Genomic DNA, 13,058 nt, shown 5'->3' with positions numbered 1-13,058 from the left:
TTAATTATGCTTTTGGTGCGAATGCCAACGGCACGAAATCGCGCATTGATTCTAATTCATAATTATAAATTGATTATAATCAAAACTAAATACGCGGCGCAATATACTATCTATAAAGCGTAATTAACTTGTCTGATTAACGTTACACAAGGTGAAACTACCACGTTTTTCTTCTTGTATAACGCCTTTAGGCTATGAATGTTCTAATACTAACCCTACTTTTTCCTGGCGTAGGTAGAATAAGAGCTGACTACATATAAAACAAAAACCGAGCAGTGAGGCTCTTTAATAAACCAGAACCTTTTGGTAAATCATAAGAAAAAATGTTATATAGGTACCATTTTGTTTATAATGATAATAAGATATAAACGTCTATGCCAATTTTCACCTCTATGCGAACTATTTCAAGATCATATGTTTATCTTGACTGGGCTAAATCCCTCTCTCTCTAATAACTACAGCACATTATCAATACTTACGTTGTTTCCAACACACAAACGGTATAAGTAGAGAAACAGGCCTCTCATCTAAAGTCACAAAAGATGAAATTACATCGAGATCAAAATCATTACTATAAACATATTTTACTAAAAAAATAAATACAGCCAAAGTTGGTACTAAAATGTGAGCGTCCATATTTCTGGATGGTTCTGAAGAATGATAGAAAATGTATGTAAACGGGACAGGAGGTATATAAGAGGGTTATTATATAAACATTAGCATTTAGTATGCAAGCGCGCTTCTTGTAACCCATGCTATCGGATTACAGTTACACACAAAAGTGGTTTGTTTAAGGGCTGATTTTTCGATTAACATATTTTTTTTTTGTAAAATTAACATTTGAAAGTTTTTAGTATGGAAGAATATGGATGATGAAGGGGTTCGAAAATTGAAAATCTGTTTAATCCGTCAGTTAGGTAACGACAAAATATTAGAACGTTTTTTTTTGTCATAGAAGATAACAATACTTAGAAGAAACGAATTAAAGTTTAGGTAGGAGTGGGAGCAAATACGTAATTTCGACACCAGCAATTTATACTACGCTAACTCGAAATTTGGAAAAAACTTTTTTATGTCAAGTTGCTTAAAATGTGTGTTTACATACGTCATAAAAAAATTGAGAAGAAATATGCAAAAATTAGAAAGTTACAAATCTTATAAAACGCTATGTAAAGGTACTTTTTGAAATCACTCGATTTATATTACGCCAACTATTATTAGCGGAGTGTGCGCGGGGATCACTTTGGTCAAAGTCCGTGCAACACTGCACTAACTCATAGTTAGCGTAGTTTAGTGCGTTCGTGTGTATACTTGTTCGTTTGTAAAATGAACTACTTAGCGACTTTTACATAGTAAATACTTATGTGGTAACGTATTAATTAGTTTATTAATGGTACGTTGACTATTCTTTTTGTAAGTAAGTACATGTTCTTTATAAAATATTGAAATATGCATCAGATGATTGATCATGCACTACGACCTCTCGTACTACACTACGCTAACATTAGTTAGACGTGTATAAGATGTAATTTTTTTTGATGATTTACGTTTATATACGGCTAACTTGCGCTAAATCAAAAAATAGAAATAATTAAGGAAATATAAATATGAGATATTACAATGAATAAATTAAATATTAAGCATACCAAATTTCAAAAAAGTATCTTAATTAATGTAAAAGTTATCACGTTTTTCCCTTTAAACGCCTCTACTGTAAAGTACGCTTTTTGAGTTAGCGTAGTATAAATTGCTGGTGTCGATTTCTACGTTTAAAATGTACCTAGAAGTGACGTCACGCTATATTTCAAATCGATATAATCGATATATACCTACTTTCGAAAGTATTTATTTTGTTTCCGTAATAAAATAAAAAAAAGTAAATGAAAATGAATACGTGTCTAATGTTTTAAAATATGACAAGACGGACATTAAAAGAAAAATTAGTCATCTACCCTATTGAATTCGGAACTTGGCAAAATATTCTATGAAGGAAGTAACTATCTCTACAATAATACAACTAAGAATTTAAATGACTAGCTAATATAGGTAGGTACGTACTTAACCGACGAGACTTCCTAAATCGTAAAACCCAATTGGTAACATTTTACCAGCACCTAACCTGGTGATCGAATCAAAGACGTCATTCTAATCAGTCGACTAACTTAATAAGGCAGTTGACGCAATCCTTAGGTACTAGGATGTCAATAGTAAAAAATAAAGGAAAACACAGTCATGTAATTATTTTATTTATTTACCTGGTCATCCCTTTAAGATTCTGCTTAATCTGCAAAAAATATAGGTACCTGGGTAATACAGCATGATCTCATTACTTGCGGATGCTTTAATTAATATTGAAATTAATTATTAAAATATTCATCACCTTCGGTCATCATCATCATAGACGTGGTCGTGTTATTAAAATGCATACGAGTGCAGTACTTGAGTAAAAGCCATTCCTACTCCTGCTCTATAAGCCCAAGCCTCAGTAAACCTGCTAGGTAGTCCGCAGCTCTCAGTCGGGCATCAGTCCTACTAGGTCCCATCTGTAGTGGTCTGATGGCTCTATGAAGTGCACACGGAACGCGACGATGTCCGTAAGGATTGAGGAGCCACATCCAATTTTTTAAATCTGATTTTACCATTATTTAGCAGCAAGGTAGCTAATTTTGCAGCAAGATATATAAATAGATATATTAATGCAAAAGTGACTCCTCAATCTAAACGTTTAAATTGAGGAGCTACCTGGAACTCGTTAAGTAATAGATGAATATTTCGCGCCGTACGCTTGGGAAACAAAATAACCTACGAATACTTACTAAACTATTCAGCGTTTGTCAGTGATTGTACAAGCTCAGTGATACGAAATTATATGGCCGCTCTAATGATAGGTTGTAGTCTTGTCTTGTAGCACAGAATTATCATAATATTTCACTTCACTACCTCACATTATAATACGGTTAACTCGTAAACTATGGGGTACGAATACCAAACTGTTTTGAAGCTTATTTTATTAAATAATAATGATGTTTGTTGTGGTGTTTTCCAGTGCCGGATAAAACCGACGCGGGGCCCGTAGCAATTGTGAACAGGGGGCCGGTGAGTTATTTTATTATTGCCTATTGAAATTTAGGATGTAAATAAAACAGCACGTTTACAATAAGGCCCGTCTCAAGTTCTAGAACAATATAAGTTTTTAAACTGACATGGTCACTAACTATTATTGTTATTAGAACTTGAGACGGGATATTTACCATCTTGTGTCCGTGATCATGGCGCTTGCAACAGTGCCGAAATATCGGAAACTCATCGACATAAATAAACATGGTAAATATCCCGTCTCAAGTTCCAATAATAGTTCTATAACAATGTCATTACTTCCTAAATTTGTACATATTATGCTCCTACTATATGGCTAATCCGGCACTGGGTTTTTCTTTAAGTGTCAACTATGTCGTAGTAATTCAATATAAATATTATGTAGATACTCGTATATGGACGAGGGATACCTATGTAGGTGATTTTTGGAATAGGGAGGCTGATTAATCAATTGATGATCAAGGCGCTTTCTCTTTAAACCAATTTCAATGTCAATGCAGTTTCAATCAGCGAACTGCTAGGGAGTGGAATTATTTACCGGAGTCTGTGTTTCCTGATGAGTATAACCTGGATGCCTGCTAGGCCTGAGTGAATAATATATTATGTTGCTTATAGAGCAGACGTGCTCCATTGTGGGCCACATCATCGCTTACCACCAGGTGAGATGGTAGCCAAAGCTCGATGCCATAAATAAAAAAACAATCGAATAAAATTTTCGAAGTGCACTTCGAGTCACTTGCAGTTTTTGTAGCTGTTTTTCTTATTGTAACAATATTTTTCTATTCTTATCTATTTCTTTTTGAACAAAACAAACACATTATTTGACTATTTAGGTAGGTATATCCACATAAATCGTATATCGACACGACAGAAATAAAAACAAAATATAGTAGACCCGGTTTCTCGCATTTCATTTGCTTATTATAATAGCTATTTTAAAAATTATCATAGAAATGTTAAATATTATTGACAAATTAATAAGAACGAGATTTTTTACATGTTTTTTTCTAAACTTGTTTGGTAGAGGAGCAAAAACATGTCGCTTATGTATTAGGAAATATATAGAAGTGTAATTATGGAGGATAAGGATTAATATTTCAAATTGACTTTAATAAGCAATAACACTTCCTAGACTTAAAACTAATGTAGGACTAATGAGTAGGTATTCAGAATAAATCAAGACTATGATTGGTGATTGGAATAGGTGGCCTGACTGGTGCGGAGACTAGGCAACGTATAGCGGGTTCGTTCGCAGCTCGAAGCAACTCTTTGTGATTTTTTTTTTATGGAACCTGAGCTTACGTATCACCTGTTGGTAAGCAATCGGCGCCGCCTATGGACACTTAAAACACCAGAGGCGTTACAAATGCGTTGCCGGCCTTTTGGGGGTTAGGAATTTAAGGTTTGTTGGGGTATCGGGGATTGGGAAGGGAATTGGACCTCCGGTAACCTCACTGTGTGATCCACAAATTGTTATTTCGACTCTGGGTGTGATGTGTATGCGAAGTTGTATATTTATAAAACGCATCCACGACATAGGTGAAAATCTTAGTGTGGGGGAACGTTTTCTTTAAAAAGTAAATTAAAAATATTTAGAATTTAGAATAAAATTCTTTAGGTATTATGTATCAAGATTGTGACTAGATCTTGTTTTAGATCTATCCTTTCGATATAGAATTTTAACATGTATAAAGTCTATACAAAATCAGTTATACATACATAATCAATCGACAAATATGTATGACATGTTTACAAATAACTACAAAATACCAATACGTACTCTAGGCAAGTCTAGTGTCTAGTCAGATAGAATTCTAGACACATTACCAGGCTCAGTGAAGTGATTAATAGATTCTTTAGTGTTTATCTCAGTGGAGCGTTTAGTCTGCCATAACAGTAATGGGCAATCACTGAGTATGTGGAAAAATATTATGGTGTAATTATTGGTAGTACTTGTATTTACTTCTTTATGATATAACAACTGTTCATGTAGGTAACGTGTAAGTATTTACTTTTTTATCCTATATACATGACTGTGTTCATGTAGGTGTGTAGGGCTACATGTTTCATTATGGTTTAGGTATAAGATAGCTTCATAAGACATTATCCAATTAAGTTTGTCTGTCAGCTCGTTTGCTTCCTATTCCATAAAAAAATATTTCACTATTACGGCCTCACAGAAACCCGACGTGAAACAAAGCAAGCTTTGTTTCACGTCGTGTAAGTGAGGTTACCGGCCCAATTACCACCCTCCCCTAACTAGTATCCGTGTATCCCCAACAATCCTCAAATTCCTAACATAACCTGCAAAAGGGCGCATCAAGTGATCTGTGTGCATGTTTACCGGTTTATCCTCATAAAAAGTCATCACAAGAGTGTTAACTTTGTCTTTAGCTAAGTATGTAATTATCACAAGCCTATTTACCTTTCCTATTTACTAAGAAATTATAAGGAAAAAAAGACATCTTCATTCAAAAGATTCCATTCATAATAAATATATCACAATTATCACAGAATAACTGGACCATAGTGACCATGGCCCAAAACCCTTTGAGGATAAAGTATCAAAAACTTTACGCGCCAAAAATGAGTCAACCATCTTGTATTCTCAGAATTTGACACACTACATTTCAATATCAATTTTGTACTCTATTTTATATTAAATAGAATTCCAAATTGCTTAATCTGTAGTGTAATGGATGGCTGAATGTGATAATAATTAGGGAGTTAGTTTAATGGAATATTTCAGTTCAATTTAAAATAATTGAGCGGCGTTTTTGTATGTGGATGATCTCTCAGAAATGAGAATGATTTTAAATTCTTTCTACAAATTACAACATAGTTAGGAATGACCAGAATGAATTTTAGAAATTCATAGACAACGAATTGTAGTTCATCTATTTTGATAACAAAATCTATGAAGAAGGAGACGAATATTAGATACGTAATACCATCCCGTAGTGCAGTATGATAAAAGATGAATCACTACTAATTAAACACTGTCATCGGCAGTATTTCCAAACCGATACGACCTTGAAACATTCAAGAAAAGAGCATACTTTTTAAAAGGCCGGCAACACACCTGTGATTCCTCTGATGTGACGGGTGTCCATGGGCGGCGCTGATCGCTTACCATCAGGTGGTCGTCTGCTCGTTTGCATAAAAAAGCACTAAAATATAACCGAATAGTTTGTTGGTTCAAATAACATTCTAATAGACACAAGATAGACGGAATATTTCTAACATCGCCAAGGAATAATAAAGTGTTTAATCAAAGAGATACAATCAAAACAGTATTCATTTTAAACGACTGATGTTTCTTTCTGTTTGAATAATATTACTAACGTTTACTTTTATTATTTGCTATGAGTAAAATTATTAATACGTAAAATTTACTTTGATCGTTAAATCATTAGGTACTAGCGGCTTCTCTCGCATTTCGGTTGTCTGTCGCAGCTTAAATTCTGTCTGTATAGCAAATTTTGTCAAAATCCGCTCATTAGTATCAGCGTGGTTGACGCACAAACATCCAAATAAACAAATTTTATATTTATAATAGTGTATCACACCTTTAAAAGTGTGATTTGTTGTGTTGATATATTATATTTGACATTTTGTTCCCTGAAGAAGAAAATAGAGGTGCATAATATTATGCATAATTTATTTAAAACTTTATTGCATATACACAGTGACATTAGTAGACTTATTGCTATGGGCATTCTCTGACAGTCAACCATTGGGTGGTGCAGAACGATGAGATGCAGAGTTATAGCAGAGAAAGTGCACATAATATGTAAGTGGGTACAACAGAAATTATCCAACATTTATTTCCAACATGTCTACCCTATTCCTGCAAAGTTCCTCGGCTCAGTAAGTGTGTCAAGAGCATGCATCCAGTTCTTAAGAACATAACTCACATTCACACTCAGTAATAACGCAGGGGTTTCCGAGAACATTACATACAAATGACTTACTATTTATTGTCCTTAATTGACCTGTCTGTTTATTGGTTACAGCTAGACTATAATGTTTTCTTCTAAGGTTAAAACTTGATTGATAAGTCTATTATAGATCCTGTATTTTATTTTTGAGATCAGTTATTAATAAAGTAAACTACAATAAACTAAAGAGTTGGTTTGTTGGTTTGAACGCGCTAATCGCAGAAACTATTGGTTTGATTTGTATAATTATTTTTGTGTTGGATAGTGCAATTATCGCGGATGCTTAAAGGTTATAAATAGGTGAAACCGCGCGCCAGTAGCTAGTTAGGTAGATAAGACTTTTTATAAATTCGATTGGCTTGCTGATTGACTTATCGCAAGTGTGGCTATCAACTACCAAATAAGAACAACACGAGACTGTATTTGGTCTCATGATGTATAAGTTCAATCTATAGCAAAGACTAGCTAGCCTTTCCCTAGCTTGGAGGATCCTGGATTTCAAATTTGGAACACTTATGCACCACAAATAATAATCTTCGGTTATTCAATAAAATGTTAAAATGTGTATTTTACTAAACGGTTTTATCTAGCTTGCATCGTTAATTTATTTGGGTAATGTAGTGTATTACAGATAATAAATGTAGCACGCTGGCTGGTGGGAATGCTCAGTGGTGGGGAGTGCGGCTAGCGAGTCGCTAGCCGCTCAGTCACTGTCTAGCCGCCGAGCAGTTAAGTGCATTACTATTCAACCTGCTGTTTTATTCCTGTGTACATACCCAGCGAACCCTTACAAGTGGCGACCCTGCCAGGATTACAAAACCGTAAGGTATGTACAAAAATTCCAAAAATATCAAATTAAGAGGTAAATCAGTGACTAATCAGTTTTTATTCGTTGAGATATTCCTTGTAGCTTTATATAACTAGGAATGAATATGAACTTTATACTGTTATTGAATCTTGTTACATAAAATTCATACGTCATAATTGAAATAAAATAACCTATGTCAGTTCAAGATAAAATTAAATTTAAAACTATTCAGCAAATACAAATTTATTCTTAGTCATCGAAAAATTTGTATAATAAACAATTTTCCGCCATTTCTTTTTAAAAAAATCTCGACGTTCCATTTTTAAACAATTATTTTTAAATTACTTCATTTACTTTTTGGAATCATAAAAGAGGTTTAATATATGAGTAATACTTAATAATTAAATAATATTAGGTTAGATGCGTCTGGTGTTCCCAGTGGTTGTTAACACCTACTTAAATAAAATTTTAGTTATGCCACAATAATTGAATTGATTGGGTTATTTAGCTTTCGTATGCTATTATTTTATTGAAACCAGCATTCTGATTAACCTTTTGACTACATTAATTATATACACAATTAAAGAACTATAATTTCGGTTCAATAATAATAACAATGAATTTCCGTAATTTGTCTTTTGGATCACAAAACGAATGTTTCAAGATAAGGCTGATTTTGTTACTCGATTGGTACCTAAATAGTCGTTATTGACTTACCAATGTACCTTGCATGAAAATATACCACGATAGTTGTTGGTGGAACAAAACCGTTTAATGATTTGAATGTCAGTGTTATTCAAAGTAGCTATTGTTACAATAAATTATTATTCATTAGACAAACTTTTTGAGAACTTTTAGCTTATTTACTGTTATATAGTATACACCTAAATATGTTTAATTTTGATTTCTGTTCTGTCAACATAAACGTGGTTATCAGAGGTAGTTTGGGCAACCAAACGGTACCTAAAAGATCTATTATATGATTGGTAAAACCAACATGTATAATTATGTCGACAAATGCCGATTCATGGAGATCTAGAGGTAGTTCGATGAAAATCGGAACGGTACCTATAAAAGGATATTAATCCTTTGTTGCAGGTAGTCCAAAAAAAAAAAAAAAATATGTCACACCTACCGCCACTAGAGTCCTTGGACTGTGATGGGGACCCGGCTTCGGTGGGACTACGGTGGGAAAAGTGGAAGCGTGCGCTTGAGTTGTACTTAATCGCTACTAATGTTACCACACCAGAAGCAAAAAGAGCTGTGCTCTTACATATGGGTGGTTTAACCCTGCAGGAAGTTTACTATAATATTCCTGGCGCACATTTAGAAACTACTGCCGATGATGACAACGATATTTTTACAGTTGCCATCAACAAACTAAATGAGTATTTTGCACCCAAACAAAGTCGGGTATATGAGCGTCATTTGTTTAGACTCATTAAACAAGAAAGCGGAGAGAAGTTTGATAAGTTTCTTGTTAGGCTTCGACACCAAAGTTCGAAATGCAAATTTACTGCCCCTGATGAACATATGATCGATCAAATCACTGAAAAATGCGAGTCAGCCAAATTAAGAAAAACAATCCTGACTCTCGGTGATGACGTTACACTGGACAAAATTATATTCGAGGCAAACGCTTTGGAAACAGTAAACCGTCAACTCAATAACTTTGGTTTGCCAGGACCTAGTAAAGACCTGTCAGTAAATAGAGTAGAGACGCGTACGAGTAAAAAGAGTTCGAATTCTAATTCTTGTTCCCGTTGTGGTGGCACTCATTCAAGTGATAGTAAGTTTTGCCCAGCCCGTGATAAAAAATGTCTCAAGTGCGGGTTTATTGGACATTTCCGAAAACTGTGCAGAACTAGGGCAAAGAAACGAAAATCAAATGATGATACATCTAAGTCAAACCAGTATATACATCCTGATAAAAAGTTAAAAAGTAAATCTGATGAAGTCGATTACATTTTTCAAATTGAAGGTGACGACACTATTAAATGTGTTCTTGGGAATGTCTTAATTGACATGTTAATTGACTCTGGTAGTAAATATAATATAGTTAGTGACGTAACTTGGCAAACTCTAAAAAGCAAAAAAATTCTAGTTGAAAATCAAGTAAAAAACCCGAACAAGACATTCAAGGCCTATGGAAGTCAAAACCCTCTAACAGTTCTCGGCGCATTTGATTCTACCATAATGGTTAATAACGGATTGCCTGGCATCAAAGCAACTTTTTATGTTGTAAAGGACGGCACAAGGAATTTACTTGGAAAAGATACTGCTACTAGACTCGGAGTTCTGAAACTAGGAATAGGTGTTAATGCAATCGATGGTAGGTTTCCTAAATTTAAAGATGTCCAAATCCATATCCCTATAGATATGTCTGTCAAACCGGTCTCTCAACCTTGTCGAAGAGTTCCAATACCCTTGGAGGCTAAAATTAATAAAAAAATTCAGGAGCTACTTGATTTAGATATCATAGAACCCGTAAATGGCCCTTCTGATTGGATCTCTCCCCTTGTACCCGTTCTAAAAAGTAACGGAGATGTTCGCATCTGTGTAGACATGAGGCGAGCAAATCAAGCCATTATTAGAGAAAAACATCCTTTGCCCACTATGGAACAGCTAATACCAAAGTTCAGAAATGCCAAAATATTTTCTAAACTGGATCTAAAAAATTCATTTCATCAATTAGAGTTGAGTGAGAATTGTAGATACATCACAACATTCATTTGTAGCCAGGGACTGTTTAGATACAAGCGACTCATGTTCGGTATTTCCTGCGCTCCTGAATTTTTTCAGAAGAACTTAGAAAGAGTACTTTTGCCTTGTACTGGGGTGGTTAATTTTATAGATGACATTGTCGTCTACGGTAGCAATGTGGCTGAACATGGGGCGAGGTTAAAACAAGTTTTACAGGTTTTAAAAGATAATCATGTCTCTTTAAATGATGAAAAGTGTGTTTACGGGGTTAAACAAATAGAATTCCTCGGGCATCGACTGTCTTGTGAGGGAGTAAAGCCCTTAGATAAGTATATTAAAACAATTGACTCTTTTCGAGTACCTAGTGTCATTGAAGAGGTACAAAGCTTTTTAGGGCTGGTAAATTATGTAGGAAAATGGATCCCTAATTTAGCAACATGGACTGAACCTTTACGCGAACTTTTAAGATTAAAACTGAACAAGGGTACTAATATTACTTCTCATTGGGGTGATAAACAGTCACGCGCATTTGAAGGGTTAAAACGGGCTATGACACAAATTAAAACCTTAGGATACTATGATCCACTAGACCGCACCCAAGTATACGCTGATGCTAGTCCAGTTGGGTTAGGCGCTGTACTCGTTCAGCATGGTAAGAATGGGCCGCGAATAATTGCATTCGGTAACAAAAGCCTCTCAGACCGCGAAAAACGTTATTGTCAAACTGAGAAAGAAGCTCTTGCTCTAGTATGGGCAGTAGAACATTTTGATATGTATTTGTTTGGCAAGGATAGTTTCGAACTCATCAGTGACCACAAGCCTCTGGAGGTAATATTCGGGCCAGATTCTAAACCATGTGCGAGAATCGAACGTTGGGTTCTCCGCCTACAGTCGTACAATTTTAAAATTGTCTATAGTCCGGGCAAGAAAAATATTGCGGATTCATTGTCGCGATTGTGTGTCGATAATAGTCAGTCTCCAGAACCTTTCGATGACGATAACTATTTAAATCTAGTTGTTGATGAATCTCGTCCTACCGCAATCACCTTGCGTGAGCTGACGCAAGCATGTGAAGCGGATCCAGAACTGAAATTAGTTAGAATTGGAATCTATAATAATAACTGGGAACAAAGCGTCAGCACTTACAAGATCTTCGAACATGAGCTTTGTTTTCAAGATAATTTACTTTTGCGAGGGAATAAAATCGTTATTCCGTCTATTTTGAGGTCGAAAGTTTTAAATGCAGCTCACGAAGGTCATCCGGGTATCGTAGCTATGAAAACACGACTACGATCCAAAGTATGGTGGCCCAAAATCGATAGAGACGCAGAACATTATGTCAGATCTTGTAAGGGCTGTACTCTAGTTTCTGCTCCTAATCCCCCGAATCCCATGCGCAGACGTGAGCTTCCAATACAACCCTGGATTGATATAGCCATAGATTATCTCGGACCCTTACCGACTGGACATTACCTTTTAGTCGTTATAGATTATTATAGTCGTTATAAAGAGGTAAAAATTACAAAAACTATTGACTCAACGCACACAATAAATATACTGAAAGAGATATTTTCTCGATTAGGCACACCCGTGAGTATTACTGCTGATAACGGCCGACAGTTTATTAGTACAGAATTCGATGATTTTTGCAAAGAATTCGGTATTCAGTTGTTCCATAGCATTCCTTATTGGCCACAGCAAAACGGGGAGGTTGAAAGACAAAACAGGGACATATTGAAACGGTTACGAATAAGCCAAAGCCAAAGGTCCAATTGGCAAGAAGATTTACTTAAATATATGACCATGTACAATAGCACTCCTCATTCTGTGACCGGTAAATCTCCTGCTGAACTTTTTTCAGGCGTAAATTCAGAGACAAGCTACCTTCTGTGTTAGATATTGAATTTGCAGAAGTAGATCTAGAAACAAAGGACAGAGATGTGGAAATGAAAACAAAGGGCAAAGAATATGCAGACAGAAAAAGACAAGCAACTGAATCAAACATTGAAGTCGGAGAAAAAGTATATGTAAAAAACACCGTGAAGGAGAATAAGTTAACAGCTACATTTAATGATGCGCCACATACGGTACTCAATAAAAAAGGCAATGACGTTGAAGTAGTAAATGATGAAAATGGGAAACGACTTCGTAGGAATATAGTACACTTGAAGAAGGTCGAAGGTAAATGGGAAGTATGCCCAAATAAATATTTAGAGAACCATAATAATGAAGATGAAGAATTAAGTGAAAGAGAATAACTGATTTTTGGCTGATTTTGTACCTTGTTATTGTTAAGTGTTAATATTGTAGTATTGTGATTCTGATGAGCATCCTAGAATAATATTTTCAATTTTTCAAATTTTGTAAAAGGTAGATATGTAGTGTATTACAGATAATAAATGTAGCACGCTGGCTGGTGGGAATGCTCAGTGGTGGGGAGTGCGGCTAGCGAGTCGCTAGCCGCTCAGTCACTGTCTAGCCGCCGAGCAGTTAAGTGCATTACTATTCAA

General features: G+C 35.2%; 1 protein-coding gene across 1 annotated transcript; it reads left to right on the top strand.

Moving 5' to 3' along the window:
* The first annotated feature begins 7,665 nt into the window (after positions 1-7,665).
* Positions 7,666-13,058, top strand: LOC118266291 (uncharacterized). The gene is made up of 3 exons (XM_050694670.1): positions 7,666-7,863; positions 8,944-10,177; positions 12,410-13,058. Exons 2-3 carry the CDS (start codon positions 8,968-8,970, stop codon positions 12,442-12,444), a joined length of 1,245 nt encoding a protein of 414 aa, XP_050550627.1. The 5' UTR covers positions 7,666-7,863; positions 8,944-8,967; the 3' UTR covers positions 12,445-13,058.

Source organism: Spodoptera frugiperda, chromosome 7 (assembly GCF_023101765.2).
Source record: "Spodoptera frugiperda isolate SF20-4 chromosome 7, AGI-APGP_CSIRO_Sfru_2.0, whole genome shotgun sequence".
Taxonomy (NCBI): Eukaryota; Metazoa; Arthropoda; class Insecta; order Lepidoptera; family Noctuidae; genus Spodoptera; species Spodoptera frugiperda.
Note: the sequence above shows the minus strand (reverse complement) of the source record. Positions and strands in the feature narration are given on the sequence as shown.

What these genes read in the sequence shown, in the direction of transcription:
- LOC118266291 (XM_050694670.1), top strand. Translation starts at nt 8,968, where the DNA reads ATGTCACACCTACCGCCACTAGAGTCCTTGGACTGTGATGGGGACCCG. An exon ending in AGGTGTTAATGCAATCGATG is followed by an intron (nt 10,178 to 12,409) that starts GTAGGTTTCCTA and finishes AACTTTTTTCAG; the next exon opens with GCGTAAATTCAGAGACAAGC.